Consider the following 17478-nt stretch of genomic DNA (forward strand, 5'->3'; position numbering starts at 1 on the left):
TTTCTTCCTCTGACCTTCTGCCAGGTCCCCCCACTCTAGTCAGTCAAAGCCTGTGTGTGTGTGCCTTCCCTTATCTTATTCTGCCACCAGCCCCCCCAAACCCTGGCCCCCGACTCCTATCTAGTGGCTGCCTCTGTGCCTCTTCCTCTTCTTCATCCTCTCTCGTACAAGTCTCAACCCTGTTCTACCCTCCCACCCCTGTCTCTGTCACTCAGGCCCCCACTCCTGCTTGCCTTGTTGTACTGGACGCAGCGCCGCAGCAGCTCAGAGGAGAGGTCATACTTGCCGCTCTGGCAGTAGATGTCTGCCAGCAGGAGCCAGCTCTTCTCCAGGTCGTCGGCCTCGGCTGGTGTCCACGGAGCCTTGTACAGACGCTTCAGCTGAGTGCGGGCCTTGGGGACCTGCTTCAGCAGCATGTACGCCTGGGACATGGCCAACAGGACAGGGACGCTGTCCCTGTGTGCCTGGAGTGGGAGACAGGCCCGACGACTCCAGACACCATCTCTGCCATTGGCTGCCACCCCAACCCATCTCCCCCCAACCGCTGCACCTCGGACTGTGCCATCCCGATGAAGCTGCTCAGCGCCGACTCCATGTTAGCCTTGTCCCTGGTAGCCAGGAGCCAGAGGCCCCTAAGCAGCTGGAGCTGGCTCTGGGCCCCAGCCGCGTGCCGGTAGAATTCACGCAGCAGCTTCTCGGCAGTGCCCAGGCCTTGCTCCTCTGCCTGCCTCTTGTCCAGGGGGCTGCAGTATACAGAACAGCTGGAGGCTACCCTCCAAACCGCCTTCCTGGCCCACCTGCTCCAACCAGGAGACCCCACCAGATTCCCCCCACCTTCCCCGGAGGTGCCCAGGCCAGGACAATCCCTTACTTGCTCTCAACCGCAAGATTCTGGAAAGACTCCCCACCCGTGATCTCATTGTCAGGGTTCAGACAGATCTGGATCATGTAAGAGATGGCACTCTGTCCCCAAGTGCTGTCCTTGCGTGCTTTGTTTAGGAACTTCAGGGCTTCATTGGGCTGCCCTAGATACCTGGAGCACAGGAGAGGAGCACTGTGAATCGAACAGGGAAACTGAGTCCTGGAGTGCAGGGACCTGGGCCAGCAGATGACTGACTGCCCAAGCAGGAGTGGCTGATTCCTCCTCACTCAGGCCTCCTGGTGTCCCCCAAAGGGCTGTGTGTCCTGGGCCACCATCGCAGGGTCTTTTACCACTCTTACCAGCAGTAGATGCCTCTGCAGTAGTTGAACCCTGGTTCCAAAGGCACTCGGCTGGACGACTTCTTGGCCAGTTCGAAGAAGGTGGGCGCGTTCCCCAGTTGGCCACATCTTCGCAGCAGACCCACCATCTTGTTCAAGAGTGAGAAGTTGTCTGGAAGGAGAGTGTAGGTGCAGGCAGGAAGAAACCGATGTCTGGGTCAGGGAGGACTGTGTTTGGCAGGGTGGAGCCTGGAGGGGCTCCCAGCGGGGCGGGCCCATGTTCCACAATCTTGCAGCAGCCCAGGGCAGAGGCACAGGGTCAGGACAGTCTGACAGGACTGTGGTAGGACCGGGCCAGAGCCAGGGAGACCCTTGTTTGTCCTGTAGATGGAGGAAACTGAGACGCCTGGCTGGGAGCAGGACTGGGGTGAGAAGCCGGACTCAAGAGCTGTGGCCGGGCCCTGTGCCTGGAACTGATGACTTTTAGGACTGTCCTCAGCATGGAGGAGTGCAGAGGTTCTCTCCCAGGGAGACTGTGCAGCCTCCTGCAGGGCCTGCCACCCCCAAGGGGATGCTTGAGCCACAGTGACTGCAAGGTGGAGACACCAGGGCTGTGCCCAGCACTGTCCTTCCTGCCCCCCGAACAGGCTGCACTCCCAGGGCCAGCATGTCCTGCGAGGCTATCTGACTTCCTGACGCTGCGGGAACAATCAGAGAGGAAGGGGCTTCCGCTTCCCTGGGCAGGAAGGAGGGGAGAGGCCTGCTTGGGGAGTCGCAACCTATGAGAGAAAGGGGCGTGGAGAGGCCACGGGCAGGGCGCAGGCGGGCCCTTACCTGGAGCCTTCTGCAGAGCCTTGTGGTAGAGGTCAATGGCGGCTTCATACTTCTGCTTTCGAAACAGCAGGTCAGCCATCATCTGTGAGGGGAGAGCGAGCCCCAGCCCAGTCAAGAAACCAGAAGTGGGTGGTGATTGGGAACCTCATACTTTCTAGGCCCTGGGGGTAAGCCAAAGGTGGGATGTCCTGGAAGACCATCTGGGCCTGGGGTGACCCTGGTGGGGGTGGGTCAAGGCCCAGTCCTATCCCACACTCCTCCCTTGACCTGGGCTGTGTGTCCTCCCCTCATGAAGCAATAATGAGGGGGTCCCCATCGTCCCAGCTGCCAGCCCTGCCTCCACTTTCTGAAAAGCCGCAGGCCAGCGTTCCATCTGGGAAGGGACAGGCCGGTGACAGGCTCGGCAGCCTATCGTGGGAACCCCAGGCACCAGCGCCCCTTACCTCGGAAGCGGCCTCGTGGCCCTTGTCAGTCTGCAGCAGGATGGCGCAGTGCTGCTCACACATGTCCAGGTGCCCCTGCAGCAGGTAGAGCTGAGCCAGGGCCAACACCACCTGGCAGAGTAGACAGGATGCTGGGGCAGAGGCCACAGGGACTGCTACCCCCCTCGCCCATCACCTGGGGTCTGCCTGCCTTCTCTCTGGGCTGGGCAGAAAGGAGACTCCTCTAGAGTCCTCACCAATACCTGCCTCTCCCTGCATGGCCCCTGCCTGCGAGCTCAGCGCCCTCCTCTCCTCTCACCCTACCTCTGGGGGCACCACTGGCAAGAGAAGCCTAAATGGATGCTGGGATTTTGTGCTGCTTCCTCCCACCCCCATGTTGGCCTAGATTCCCTGAATGGCCGTGACCGACTGCAGGGGAGCTAGAGCAGGTGGCAAAAGCTCAGGGGTAGGCGGAGTGGACGCAGAGGCCACCTTGTTGTCGGTGGGCACGTAGGACAGGGCATCCTTGTACTTCCTCTCAGCCTTGGCATAGTCCTTCTCTGACGTGTAGTGTTCTCCACACCGGACACAGATAGTGCCTGCCAGCTGCTTCTGTGACGGGATCATTTCTGGTTGCTCCAGGGGAGCACGCTTCAGGATCCGACACTGGATATCCATGGCCTGGGGACCCATAAGTTGCCTCAGCACCCAGAGTGCGGCGCTTCCAAGCACCCTGACCAAGTGGATTAGAACAGACATGCCAGGTGCCCTTGTCAAATCTGGCCACCCTCAGCAGGACACACACACACACACACACACACACACACACACACACACACACACACACACGAGTCAGGGACAGACACAGGCTCACTCCACACAGGTGTAGTGCTTTGCTACTTGCTTAATTCTCAGGCCCTGCTGTGTGTGTTGCCTGTGTCTGTTCCAGGCTGGAGCTGATGCTCTGTGCAGTGGGCAAGCACAATGCCTCTGGGGCTAAGTTTCACTGGAGAAGAGACCAGGGCAGTGGGTGGGGAACAGTGGCAGAAAGGGCCGCGAAGACCAGGGGGCCAGGAAGGCTCAGAACACTGCCACTCGCAGCTCCTCACTTGCTAGGAGAGCCCTGATGGGTCTTAAGCTCTTCGAACCTGCTCTGGGTGACTTATTCATGCAGCTCTGAAACGGAAGCGCGAGCTCCACTACTGGGCCCTGCTCCAGCCGCTTCTCTTCGAAAACCATGGCCTGTGCTACTCTCCTAGGGTTCCTAGGAGAAACCACCGAGAAAGCAGAAAGGGGCCTACGCCAGAGGCTCACAGGTGAGCGTAGGATGCTTTCCGTCGCCAGTGCTGCAGAGACGAAAAATGCCCAGTGCCTAGTCCAGCCGGCTTCTGGCAGGCTTGGTCCACCCCCAGCAGCCACCTGGACACAAGCCCAGCCCATCTCTGGCTTCCTCAGGCCCTCCTCACCCAGAGCACTGGGAGGTTGGCCAGGGAATCAGAAGTGTGGAGGCCAGTGGTGGAGTCGAAATCCTTTTTGAGGCTCAGACCCTGAAGAACCCCCAGTCTTTGTTTCCCCTTCTCCAGCTGCCCACCAATCCCCTAAAATTCCCCCCCACAAGTGAGGTCAAGGTCTCTCTGAGCAATCACCTTGTTCAAAGTGTCTATCACGTCCTCTTTTTTGTGGGTGCTGTACACCTTGGCCAGCAAAAGCAAGCACTTGACATCATTCGCCAAGGAGGGGATGTCCTTGTCTGCAAATGGAGGAGGACATGAGCCTTCCTGTGGTCTTTGAGAAGTGACAGGGGAAGATCTGGGGTGAGGGCTTTTGGGTAGGCTGTGAGGGGGCTGCTTTCACCTGCGTCCCGTTCCAGAGCCAGCTTCAACACTTTTTCTGCTTTGCTGAACTTCTTCAGCTTCAGGAGCAGTTCCGCCAGGTCACAGCACAGAAAGTCAGACCCGCTCATCTTCTGGGCGGCCTCGTAGTAATTGATGGCCTGAGTGTGGGCAGGAGGGGCTGGCGCCGGGCAGCTCCCACAGATCTCTCAGGGGCTACCCCACCACACTGGTGCCCCTCCTCCTCATCACACCACACCCCCATAAAGGGACCTCCCAGTTGGCACAGGGCTCAAGCTGAGGTGGTGAAGGTGAGGTGTGGGGGAGAGGACTTCCAGGTTCTTCCCCTAGGTGCCTGCCTGCAGCTGAGTAGAGATTTCGCCAACCCTCCCTCCCCTAACAGCCTCTCCATCACCCTGCTGGGCTGTTCCTCCCCCCACCTCTCTCTCTGACCTTGTTGTATTCATGGGCTTTCACACAAGCCTTCCCGATTCTGCTGACTAGGGAGGCGTCATGTGGGTTCTTTCTGTAGGCTTCATCATAGACCTCCAGGGCTTTCTCAGGCTGTGGGCAGAGTCCAGCATTTCGCTCTCCTTTACCATTAGAGAAGTGAGGTTGGGGGGACCCCTAGGCAAAGTCATCACTCACCTCCAGAATATTCATGAAAGCATCACCCAGTAGCAGGCTGGTGTGGGGGCCAGGCAGATGTTCACAGAGCTCCCTATAAGAGTCACCACAAACTTCTCTTGACCTGTAGCTGTTGTATTCCTGAATCCATTTTCTCCTCTTACTCCTTGTCTTACTGGTTTTGGTATCCATACACATGTGTCTATGCATCCTTCCATGAATCAATCTACCCATCCACACACTTACACATCCATCCATCCACATATTCGTTCATTCATCTATCTACCATCCACACGTCTGTCCATCCATCTGTCTATCCCATCCATCCATCCATCTGTCCATTCATCCATCCATCTATCTGTCCATCTGTCTGTCTGTTCATCCATCCATCTATCTGTCCATCCATCCATTTATTCATCTGTCCATCTGTAGTCTATCCGCCCATCCATTCATCCAGGTATCCACCTGGGGTTCCATTCTTGCATCCATGTTTATCCCTTCACCTTTCCCTTCTTACTGAAAGTCCACTGCGGATGAGGCTTTGTGCTAGCTCTCCTCAGGCCTGACAGGTCAAGGCTCCCCCTGTCCTCCGCTCCCAATTCTTTCCCATTTCAATCTCATCTTCTCACTGTCAGGCCATCTTTCTTGCCTTTTCTCAGACTCTACTGAGACCACGTCACTCCACTGTTTATTGGCTTTCTACTCTCTTGGGTTAGAGTCCCTGTGCCCTACCCACTGCTCCTTTGACTTGTCTTGTCAACAAGGAACTTGTTTTTGCCAACAGATCACATTATACATCAATAACAGGGCTCACATATCCATCCACCCTCCTCTTCCATGTCACACCAGTAATGTCAATGCTGCTGGACATTTTACTTCTGCAGGCTCAGTGCAATTCTGTTGCTTCCCCAAGAATGGGAGCCCAGTGTGTGTGTGGGGAGGGACAGAAAACGAGGGTGGGGGACAGAAAATAGCTCAGTGTATGTGTCTAGGCCAGATTAGTGCAGGACCCTTCGAACTTTGCAAGTCTAGCTGACCCATGAAGCTCCAATTCTAACTCATGGCCAAATTCAAGCATTTGTCAAACATCTTGAAAGTGGCTTTCAGGAGAAACAGGCAGAAGAAATACAGTCTAGACCAAACACCCCACCCAACCAATGGTGTCAGCTGTGGAGGCCACAGCTGTGAGTCGTCCCTGGGTCTCACCGGTAGCATCCAATGTAGAGGCGGACATCTTTGCGGTTCTTCAGGTAGATGTTGGCCATCTTCTCCTTGGCCTCTGTGTAGCAGGGCTGCTTGGGCGTGATGTTCCTCAGCATGCTCAGTGCCATGTCCACATTGCCCTTGCTCAGGGCCAAGTCCACGTTGGCGATGGCAATGCGGCTCTCCTCTGGGGTGCCACTCAACTCCTCCATGGCTTCCTGCATGACCCTGGTGGCCTCAAGCTAGACAAGGGATCCCAATGGACCTTTCTCAAGAGGGCTGGCAATGCTGAATGCCTCCTCTTGAGAGCCAGAAGCAAACACCTATAGTTGTTCACTCCTTATCTCCTTCTCCTTCTCTCTCTCCTTTCCCCTTGTCTCTTCCTCTCTATCCCTCTATCTTTCTCTTCTTCTCTCCCCTTCTCTTTCCTTCTATCCTCTTCCCTTCTCTCTCTCCTTTCTCCTTCTTTCTCTCCTTCTCTATCCCTCTTTTCCCTCTCTATCTCCTCCCTCTCTCTCTCTTTCTCATTCTCTTTAGAATTTTTGGGCCATACCTAGCAATGCTCAGGAGTTGCTCTTGGCTCTGCACTCAGGAATTATTCCTGGTTGTACCCATGGGACCATATGGGATGCTAGGGATTGAACCCAAGTCATGTAATGTGTAAGGCAAGCACCTACTCATGATACTGTCTCTCCAGGTCCATCCCTGAATAACTCTTTTTTTTTTTTCTGAATAACTCTTAATCCCTGTACTATCTCTCCAACCCTAATATATTCCCTTTTTATAGAACTTTTCTTCCCAAAGTGTACTCTTAAATTTTTTGGTTGCATTTTTTTGGGTGAGGGGGGAGGTACACACCTGATGATGCTCAGGGGTTACTCCTGGTTCTGTTCTCATGAGTCATTCCGGGTAATGTTCAGGGGACCATATGGGACAGAGCCCTGGCTTGTCCAGTCAAGCAAGCACACTACCTGCTATACTACCTCTTTGGCACCTCTAGAACTACTTTTATCTTTAAGGAGAAAAAGTCTCATTTGTCTGCTGGATTGTCATAGAGAAGACTGGTGCCCCAGAGACAAGGCCCCAGAGTTCTGCAGAACAAAACTTTTGTGAGGAACAGGGGTGAGTAAGAGCAGTATCAGAGGGGCCGGGCGGTGGCGCTAGAGGTAAGGTGCCTGCCTTGCCTGCGCTAGCCTAGGACGGACCCAGGTTCGATCCCCCGGCGTCTCATATGGTCCCCCAAGCCAGGAGCGACTTCTGAGCGCATAGCCAGGAGTAACCCCTGAGCGTCACCGGGTGTGGCCCAAAAAACAAAACAAAAAAAAAAGAGCAGTATCAGAGTCGGTACCCCTAGAATTCCCTCTGCCTCCACATTCCAAGTGCTCAAAGGAGCCAATAAAAATGTCCAGTTGCTCCCTGCCCCTGCTGGCCAGATTTTCCCCAGAAAAGGGCCACCATAAACAGTTAAGCAGGTTGTGTTCTGTGAAATGCTAAAGAGACACAGTTCATGAAGGTTATAAGGAGACTGGAGGCGAGAGGGATAGCACCGTGATAGGGCATTTGCCTTGCACGCAGCCAACCTGGGACTGACCCAGGTTCGATTCCCAGCATCCCGTATGGTCCCCCCAAGCCTGCCAGGAGCAACATCTGAGCACAGAGTTAGGAATAATCCTTGAGCACCACCAGGTGTGGCCCAAAAACAAACAAAAAAGATGATAGGCATTCACTCAAGCTGTGTGCTGCCAAGTCTGCCCTAACCCTGTTAGTGGGCCCTGGTGGGCCTTGTGCCACAGGTTCTTGGAAGCCTCATAGGGAAAGTGAGGTAGACCAGGGAATGATCACGAAGGACCCAACAGGGTTTGGACTTGGAATCCCCAGGCTCTGGGTGCTGTTAACAGACACTCCTCAGGCTGGGGAGAGAACTTGCAGTGAGTCAAGATGGCACAGGGCACCTGACCCAGGGGAAGCCCTCTCCCCCAGAGTGGAGAGCCCAGTCTCTCTTACCAGTTCCCCATTCAACCTGAGGGCATCCACCAGTTCCAGCAAGATGGAGACGCGCTGGCTGGGATCCAGAGAAGGCCCACGGGGCCTCCTTCCAGCCCCCGCCTTTACAGTAGGCAATTTCGTGATCATTCTCAGCGTTTTGATGGCCTCTGGATAGTCCCCGGACTTGCTGAGGACCCTGGCCTTGATGAAATGGTAGAGTGGATGGTCCCGCACCTAGAGCAATACAAAGTTGTGTGGGGAGGAGGTGACAAGTATGAAGGACTCCTAGTATGCTAAGAGGAGGGGGCCATGGAACCCGAAGACCTGGCTCTCTCCCCAGAAGGGGCTGACGGTCCCAGGAGCTGGGAGTGTGGTGGAATTTGCAGTGACCGGTCCCTCAGCTTGCTGAGTGAGTGGGAAACTGGGCTCAGGGAACCCCTACCTGGAAGTTGTGGCTAACGCCCATCTCCAGACAATGCGAACACATCGCCAAGTTGTCCTGAGCCAGGTAAACCTGGGCTATGAGCAGGTGAGAATCCACAGAGGTAGGGTCCAGCTCCAGGCAGCGCTGCAGGGCGCTCTGGGCATTCTCAAACTCTCCTAAAACGAGAAACAGAGCTCTCCAGGCAGGGCCCTGGGGAAGCTGGGGAAGGCTTCTGTTTCTGCTGCAAATAGGATCTCTCCCCAAAGTGCACTCCCTACCCCAACGTGGCTGCCTTGATCTTGTCAGAGAAGCCACAACACTCAAACTGGGTTCAAACCCTTTCCTTGTCCTGACAGCTTCAGGAACAGATCAGGCCATTTCCCCTTCCATCTGGGAGCTGGGGGGTGGGGAGGGCACTCAGGCCCACAGCACCACATTTCTGTGCAGAAACCTAGTAGCAGTAGCTGTCTGAGCTGCAGCTTCTGCCCAGCACCGGGAACTGCTTCAGAAAGGCTGCCTTCACCTTCCTTTTTGCCCACAGTCTTGCTCCTTTCTGCCAGTGGCAGCGTCAGTGGGCTGATTGGAGCCTCTCTACTGCTCCTACTTGGGGATCCATCGCTTGAAGGGTGGAGGCATTGGCTCTGGGTCCCCAGTCCCTGTCCCTCCAGCGTGTCACTGGAACGTATACATGCCGCTAGGTCAATGGAAACAGCTGCAGATCTTGCTTTGGCCCTAAGCCTGCTGGCAGCTGCCAGCTCCTGGTCTTGTCACATCCCCAGGTGGCATGTAGGCCTGAAACTCAAGTTTCTGGGGGGGGGGGGGCAGAGACCACTCAAGTTCTAGACTAGAGCCTTGGGGGGCAATTGTTTGCTGGCGACCTGGGTCCGAGGGAGAAACGAGATGCGTGGACAGTGTTGTCAGGCATTGTGTATGTGAGCATGTGGAAATGTGAGTGTGTTGTGTAAGTCTGAGAGCACTCTGAGGGTGTGTGTGAGCAAGTGTGTAAACGTAAGTGTGAGCATGTGAAGGTCATGCATGAGCTTGCGTGAGGATATGAGCAGGGCCTGCCACTGTGCTCTGGCTGTGGACCCACGGAGGATGCCTTGGCTCACCTGAGAGATACTTGACCTGAGCCATCACGTAGAGGGGCTCGATCAGAGCAGGCGCTGCTTTGACGACAGGGTTCAAGATCATGGCTACTTGTTTAAGCAGTGGAGACACAATCTGGCCTGGCGAGCGGGGCTGGAGGCACACAGGGTTCTGACTACGAGGCCTGCCCATCCCAGAGGGAGCGCTCAGCGCACACACGTCCCTGAGCAGAGGGACCGGAGCACACCCTGGGGGGTCCCCGTGCCTGGCCTGGAGTGGGGCTCCTAGTGGAGCCCAGCCTCTAGAACTGCTTGAGGGATGACTCATGGCTAGAGCTGATCCCTGCTCTCAGGAATCTCGCCGGGCTGGGAGAGCAGGCCAGACAGGAGAAGACCAATGCGCTCCCCAAGAGAGAGGCCAGTTCTTCTCCAGAAGGGCAGGGCCAGGCCAGTGCCCCGCTCCTCCCTCCCAGGGAGATCTCCCCAGGGGCAGCGCATCACCGGGCACGTCTTCCAGGTGCTGGAACTCATGACCCCCCCAACCAGGCCAAATGGGCACAGGGACAAGGTCCAAGCGGTTCCTGCACTGTGCATACAAGTTTTGTGTGTGTGTTTTTGTTTATTTTGGGCCACACCCAGGGAGCTCCTGGTTTCTGTTCACGGATCACTCCTGCCAGGGCTGGGGAAGCTATGCAGAGTCTCTATAAGCACCCTAACAGCTGCACTCTATGCCCAGCCCCAGTGCACACGTAAGTTTGAAAAGCAGCGGCTGGCTGGTACCCCCCGCCCCATACACTCAGGGTCTAGGTTGAGGCCAGCCTGTGACTGACCAGCTGGGTTGCTGGCACTGCCCAAGGGGTCCTCCAGACCGCCCCCTCTCTGCCCCCCACCATGAAGATGCACTTTCATCTGACCTGCTTGGGGCAGAAGAGCAAATATTCATTGGCGATGCAGACCAGGAAGAGGGGGTTCAGCTTTTCCAAGTACTCAGGGCCCAGGGGGAGGCTCTGCATATTGGAGAAATGCAGTTCCACTGCCTCCTTCAGCAGCATCCTGGCCTCCTGCGCACCCTGGTGCTGTTTAGAGAGCAGGAGGGCCTGGAGGAAGACCACTACCTGTGGAGGGAGCCAGGGCAGGGGGAGAGACGCTGAGGACCAGGGCACGGGGCCAGAGGACGGTGGGAGGATGCTGTCCTGGGGTGACCCTCTCTCAGAGAGTGCTGACCTCAGACTTGCCCAGAGATTGCTGCACCTCCTTCAGGAACTCCAGCTGGTGCTCTGCCTCCTCCAGGTGGCCCTCCAAGATCTGGCACCAGATGACCCCTGTGAGAGGCACAGAAACTTCCAGACTGAGCAGTCAGTTTGGAAGGGGAGCCAAAGAGGATGGGCATGAAGGGGTCTTAGGGTGGGATTTGACAGCTTCATCAACTGAACTCAGTTCCAAGGTGAGCCTTCTAGAAAAACAGCTGGCTTGGCCTCTGACTTTAATCTCATCTATCTCTTTGGAGATAAGCACTCTGAACAATGGGGCAGATTCCTTCAAACCTCCTGTTTTTGTTTGTTTTTGGGTCACACCTGGCAACTCTCAGGGGTTACTCCTGGCTCTGCGCTCAGAAATCACTCCTGGCAGGCACGGGGGAACCATATGGGATGCCGGGATTGGAAGCACCATCTGTCTTCTTTGTTCATGGCATCTTTGTAAAGCTGTACCTTTGCTGATGGGCCCACTGTTGGAGCTATCTGGGAGGAATCTGCCCTCTCCAACCCCTGGGGCTCCTCAGAGCCAAATGCTCCACTCTAAGCTCAAGTAAGGAAGAGAATTAGGTGGGATGAAAGTGATGGTTGGGTACCAGCAGTTGGGGGGAGGGGTGCTGGGGATTTCCTGAATGGGAGGGACACAATTGCCCCAGACAGGGGAAGCCAAGATGGCGACCTCAGCATGTCATGCAGCCGTCGGGAGAGGCAGCCATTCTACTCTAGAGGCCGGGAAGAACTCATCCAGGGTTCTGAGGAATCCGGCATGCATGCTCAGTGGCCTACTCTTTGGTCCTTGTTCTCCCAATGGCAGTTGGGGGTCCTCAAGAACTCTGCTCTCTGCTTCCTGCTCTGCTGGCCACTAAGGGCAGATGAAGGGCCTTTTCCCTGGTCTCCAATAACCACTTTGTGGGACTGCCCACGATTTACTCCCAGCCTTTGAGGGTAGCTGAACTTAGGTGCTTTCTCTTCCTCTTTCCCTTCTTCCCCCTTCCCTGCCTCGTCCTCCTTCATCTTTGCCTTTACCAGAATTTTTTTTGGGTGGAGGGAGATTGGTTTATTCAATAAAAACTTTTGGTTCTTTTTGGGCCACATCCAAAAGTATGTGGGGACGCTGGGAACTGAACTTAAGGTTGCCACATCAATGTCTACTTCTAGCCCTTTGAGTATCAGTCTCCCTGACCTCTGTTATTTTGTTTGTTTGTTTTTTCCTCCCATCTCTGCCATGTTGGAATCTAGAAATCCTTGGCACCTTCCATGTATTTGCTGTCATCTACTTTGTCTTTTAACTCAGGGACTACTCTTGGCTCCCACAAGTTCTGTGTGTAACAGGCTCAAGCCTGCAGGGCTCTTGCTCCAGCCCTTTGAGCTACTTTCCCTGCCTCCAAAGCTTTGAGAAATGAGGAGCTCTTCACTTTAGGGTTCACTGAAGGTACCCCATCTCTAGGGCTATGATGGCTTTGTTTGTTTGTTTGGTTTTTGGGTCACACTTGGCAGCGCTCAGGGGTTACTTCTGGCTTTACACTCAGAAATCGGCCCCGGCAGGCTCGGAGGACCATATGGGATGCTGGGATTCTAACCACCGTCCTTCTGCATGCAAGGCAAATGCCTTACCTCTATGCTATCTCTCTGGCTCCATTTTTTTTGGGGGGGGGGTTGGGGGGATCACACCCAGCGGTGCTCAGGGGTTACTCCTGGCTGTTTGCTCAGAAATAGCTCCTGGCAGGCACGGGGGACCATATGGGACATTGGGATTCGAACCAACCACCTTTGGTCCTGGATCAGCTGCTTGCAAGGCAAACGCCACTGTGCTATCGCTCCAGGCCCCTTCATTTTTTTTTAAATTAAAGCACCAACCTGTCATTTTGTGGGATCTGGGTATCAGCCTGACATCAGGACCCTGGAACACAGGACAGTGACAGCTTCAACCTACAAACTATCCCTACCGGCTCTGTGATCTCTAGCATCCCATGGACTCCTGAATGGCCTTTGAGCAACAAGCTGGGGTTAAACCCTGAGCAGGGCTGGGTGTGACCCCCCCAAAAAAAAATAGAACAAAACACCCCTCAGAATCAGGGTCAGAGATCGGCTTGCCTTGAGCTAGTCCAGAGTTTCCCCGTCCCCCACTAATGCCGCTGCAACCACAGATTTGAGGGTTTTTAAAAACATACATGTAGGGTAAAAATTGGGGAACTAGAGAGTCCAAAGGGCTGAGGCACATGCTTTGCATACAGGAACCTCAGCTTAAAATCCTGTACCAAACTGCACCATGTCTGTCCTCTGAGGAGATCTGAGATCATCCCCCCCAGTGAACAAACATAAAAATCCCATCTCTGAAAAGTTTCCATTGTGGCCTGGTGTTAGGTACTCTGGAGTGACCTCCAGAATCCTCCCCTTAGGAGTACTGAGTCAGAGGCCATGAAGCAGGGTCTTGAGTGAGAGGTCCCTCTGGGGCGCAGAGGGCCCCTTTCACTGATGCCCAACATGACATGGAGGCTGCCAGCCAGCCAGAGCCAGAGCCAGGGACACTTCAGAGGCCTGAAATGGGAATCCATGTGTTCCCAACCTCTGGACTTGTGTCTTGGTAGAAGGTCGCCCCCATCTGTCCTCCCCTGGGGCCTCACGGGACCTGTCAGGGCAGTGACGCTGCTCTCCTCCAGCTTCATGGCCTCCTGGTACCACAGCCGTGCCTCCTTCACCTGGCCGTGCAGGATGTGGAGGTAGCCCAGCTCTGTGGCCACCTGGGCGAAGGACGGGGTGGTCATAAAGGTGAGTTCCAGGAAGCTGCACGCCTGCTGCAGGACCGCCTGGTGCCTCCCGCACTGCAAGCAACGGTCACACATGACGGGAGACTGTCAGTCCCAGCAGGGACTGTGTCCAGGTAGCTGGGTGGAGGGAGCACCTCCCTGCAAACTTCCTGTCTCCACAGTAGGGCCCTCTGGGGTCCCGTCTGCTGGCCACAGGGATGGGGGATCCAAGGAACCCTTGACCCCCACCCAGGTCTTTCAACATGGAAGGACCTGAGAGATCTTTGTGTCCTATTGAGTGGCAGTGGCCCAGAAGGCCAAGACACATGCGTCGGCGTGTGGTGTGGAGAAGAGGGAGAGAACTGAGCCCAGCTGAGCCCTGTGCTACTTCAGGGGTGAAGGTCCGCTGCATAGCGATTATGATTCTCCTCTCTTCTCCCCAGTCAAGGTGACTCCCACCCTCCGAAGACTCACAGACCCCCATCTGTCCCCCAGCCTTTCCCTGAGTCTCAGTTGAGGGAGTGTTGGCAGAGGCGGAGTACCAAGGCCTGGGGGTGAGGGGGAGAAGTTGTTGGGTCAGGGATGGGGAGGAGGGGGTAGTGAAGGAGCCCCACACCCAGCCCTAGACAGAAGCGAGGACTGAGACTCACCAGTCGGCTCACCGCCAGGATCTTTTTCAGATGGAGGCTCGGGTTCTGAGGCTCTCTGGTCTCTAAAGCCTTGATCAGAGTTTTGATGTGACGGGCGGCCTGCAGGGCCAAGAGACTGGGTCTGAGGCATCGTGGCAAGGGGGTGGGGTGCAGGGTACCCACTCTGGCTGCCCAGGACATCAGCTAAGAGAGCATGTCCTTTTTTCATTTTGACACGTCTGTCAGTTCCTGTGGGGGAGATTTCTGGTGGTGACCGTGGAACCAAGGCTCGAAGCCAGGTCTCTTCCATGTGGTGTGTCTCTGTCTCCTGCATGTAACGTGTGCTGAAGCCTATTGAGCTGTCTCTAGCCATGACTAACAAGAGCTTAGGAGTACCCATTCAGGGCATAGCCCACGGGACCCAGATTGCACAGGAGTTCTCTGGACCCAGCACCTCTCAGTGCTCTTGGAAGTGTCGCTTTAAGCCTCCAGCTGACCCTGCCTGTTCCTGGATTTGTGATCCAGAGGGAACAGGAGGTCGCAGTGCCCACACGGGCCCACCAGGGGGCACCAAGAGCCCAAGCATTTCCTGAGCACCAGTAAAGGCAGTATCCATATCACTGCCACCTTTCCAGCGCCTTCCCGTCATTGCAACTAATCCAATCACCCTCCGAGTCGTGGGACCTTCCTAAATTCTCCCACTGAGTGGAAGGGGGTGGGTGGGGACAGTGGGTGACTTATCCACAGTCACCCAGCCAAAGGGGCCCAACTGCCATGGCCCTGAGCTTGCCGTGGGCCCCTGGCCACCAGAGGGGAGTCGGGAGAGATTCCGGGTGAGCTGAGTCATCCACTCGCAAAATGCTGGAAGGGGGTTTGACAACTAGTATGTCGGAGCCTGTAGTCAGTATGTTTCAAGGGTAGAGGCAGCCTGTGTCTCTTAGGCCAAGGGAATATCCTTTCTAATTTCCCCAATATTACTGCAAAACAAACAAACAAACAAAATAAAAAAACTTTGCCACATCTGTCCCCTTATTTTTTAATATTTTAAATTTTATTTAGTTATTTTGGTTTCTGGGCCACACCTGGCGGTGCTCAGAGGTTACTCCTGGCGCTGTGCTCAGAAATCACTCTTGGCAGGCTCAGAGGGCCATAGGATGCTGGGGATTGAACCCGGGTCCATCCTGGATTGGCCACATGCAAGGCAAATGCCCTATTTCTGTGCTATTACTCCAACCCCTTTTATAAATTTTTAATTAATTAATTAATTTTTTCCTCTTTCTTTTTTCATTCTTCCTTTAATTTTATTTATTTATTTATTTATGTTTTTTTTGGAGGCACACCTGTTGGTGCTCAGGGGTTACTCCTGGCTATACGCTCAGAACTCACTCCTGTGAGTTCTTGGGGAATGCTGGGGGCTTGAATCGCAGCCCTTCCTAGGTTAGTGCATGTAAGGCAGACATCCTACTGTTTGCACCACCACTCCAGCCCCAATTTTATTTATATGTATAGCTTCTAGACAGGGGATCCTGCCTGCCTTTTTTTTTTTTTTTTTAAGAACCACAGAACATGAATCATCTTGTTCTGCCTCATATTTCTATGTCTTCCTACAAACTGAAAAAAAAAAAAAAAGTGGATGGGACCCAGGGCCCAAGCAGTCTCAGGAGCATTGAGTTGGAAACAAAAAATGGCCAGACCTAAATACCCAAACCAAAGTCAACGACACAAGAGAGACCTATTACACAAGAATTCTGAGGTGTGGGGACATAAGGGTGGAAGTCTGGGATGCATGCTGAGAACAGTGGCAGAGAGAGAGAGAGGTCACCACTGGTGGTGGGAATGTCCCTAATTCACTGTCACTTAAGTGCCTGAAATACAACTGTAAAAGACTTGTTAAAAATAAATAAAAAAGAAAGTGCTTGTAAGATTATGACAGGCAAGGGTGCAAGAAACAGTACATGGGCACAGACTATCTTGCACCCCTTTCTGTACCCGCACTGCAAAGTATCTCAGCCACCACCTGTAGCAACTCCCCACCCCACCCCCTAGCAAGACACAAAGCTGGGAGTAGTCCTCAGTATCACCAGGTTAGGCTCCACCCAAATCCAAATAAACACAAAAAGATCATAACAGCCACCCAGGGAAGGATGTGAGGTGACACCAAAGGACTATTCTCTCCCTGATAGTCAGGACCCAGAAGGACTGAGGCATCTATTTCTTAGTAAGAAGCTGGGGCCCATTTCATAGGTTTCTCCCAAATACCTCCTGCTCCCTCCATCTCTCACACCCACAAAATTCTAGTCTCAGAAATTTCCTCCTCATCCAACCTGGACCCTTTAGAGACCCAATGAGCTTTCTCACACAGAGACAACCAGAGCTTCTAGATATGTTCTGTCTAAAAAGGAAACTTCTGGAAAAGAACAGTCTGCCTGGGGTATGTAGTCTGATCTCCGGGCCCGAGTGGTCCCCCAAGCGCCATGGGCTGAGATCCCTGAGCACAAGCTGGGTACAGTCCCTCCCTTCACAGACACCCTCCCCAGTGTTCTGGGTGTGAAATAAGACTACTAAAGGCAAAAAACATCTCCCTCCACCTGGAGGGTCCATGAAGAGTTCTTAGTGCTTCTGGCTGCATTGGGGCCAGTTTTGGTCTCTAGTGGAAAACCAAGTTATAGACCAAGTTATAGGAGACACCTGGCAGCATCGAACAGCTACTGCTATTCCCACAACAACACAGCCGCTGAGATGAGAACAGGTGACCTCAGAATCACCGAAATTGGTGAGGCACAAAGCTCAGTACCTACTGTCCCGTCCCACCACCTCACCTCCCCCTGTTGGGCAGCTCCCTCTGTCCCTCAGGAAGGGGCAGAGGGAAGGGGGTGGGGCACAAGGGGACAACAAGGCTCAGGCCTTCCTGGGTGGGGATGGTGGGGCTGATGGTGGAGAAAGAGGTCTAAGACGCCCCCACCCCAACTCCAGGCAGGACTGGGAACTATTCACTGCAGGTGGCTACCAGGAACTCACGGCAGTAATGTCGCCTTCTCTGGCCAGTGTGTGCAGCGCGAGGACTTGGCAGGCGTCTATATTGCTGTCATCCTTTTCCAGGATCCTAGGAAGGAGAAAGAGTACCATGAGCCCAGAGTGACCCCGGAGGCTTGAAGGACCAGCTGACCCCTTCTACTTCTCTGAATGGTGGGGTGAGTGGGGAGGACCCTGCTCTTCGAGTGAAGCCCAGACCC

The 17478-nt window shown here is 54.6% G+C and overlaps 2 protein-coding genes across 2 annotated transcripts in view; one reads left to right on the forward strand and one right to left on the reverse strand.

Moving 5' to 3' along the window:
- The window catches only part of GORASP1 (golgi reassembly stacking protein 1), a 737102-nt gene that overhangs the window by 699220 nt on the left and 20404 nt on the right, over nucleotides 1-17478 (forward strand). The window lies entirely within an intron of this gene.
- The window catches only part of TTC21A (tetratricopeptide repeat domain 21A), a 31228-nt gene that overhangs the window by 989 nt on the left and 12761 nt on the right, over nucleotides 1-17478 (reverse strand). Inside the window, exons 7-26 of the mRNA XM_049766450.1 lie at nucleotides 17264-17348; nucleotides 14267-14365; nucleotides 13499-13691; nucleotides 10841-10938; nucleotides 10531-10731; nucleotides 9641-9770; nucleotides 8547-8704; nucleotides 8123-8338; nucleotides 6122-6360; nucleotides 4937-5009; nucleotides 4742-4852; nucleotides 4311-4449; nucleotides 4103-4206; nucleotides 2949-3137; nucleotides 2478-2588; nucleotides 2035-2116; nucleotides 1222-1372; nucleotides 872-1033; nucleotides 551-743; nucleotides 234-464 (exon numbers count right to left, since the gene is read on the reverse strand). Of these exons, the coding sequence (XP_049622407.1) occupies nucleotides 234-464; nucleotides 551-743; nucleotides 872-1033; nucleotides 1222-1372; nucleotides 2035-2116; nucleotides 2478-2588; nucleotides 2949-3137; nucleotides 4103-4206; nucleotides 4311-4449; nucleotides 4742-4852; nucleotides 4937-5009; nucleotides 6122-6360; nucleotides 8123-8338; nucleotides 8547-8704; nucleotides 9641-9770; nucleotides 10531-10731; nucleotides 10841-10938; nucleotides 13499-13691; nucleotides 14267-14365; nucleotides 17264-17348 (2965 nt within the window). The remainder of the gene's footprint in view (nucleotides 1-233; nucleotides 465-550; nucleotides 744-871; nucleotides 1034-1221; nucleotides 1373-2034; nucleotides 2117-2477; nucleotides 2589-2948; nucleotides 3138-4102; nucleotides 4207-4310; nucleotides 4450-4741; nucleotides 4853-4936; nucleotides 5010-6121; nucleotides 6361-8122; nucleotides 8339-8546; nucleotides 8705-9640; nucleotides 9771-10530; nucleotides 10732-10840; nucleotides 10939-13498; nucleotides 13692-14266; nucleotides 14366-17263; nucleotides 17349-17478) is intronic.

This window comes from Suncus etruscus, chromosome 20, assembly GCF_024139225.1.
Source record: "Suncus etruscus isolate mSunEtr1 chromosome 20, mSunEtr1.pri.cur, whole genome shotgun sequence".
Classification (NCBI taxonomy): Eukaryota; Metazoa; Chordata; class Mammalia; order Eulipotyphla; family Soricidae; genus Suncus; species Suncus etruscus.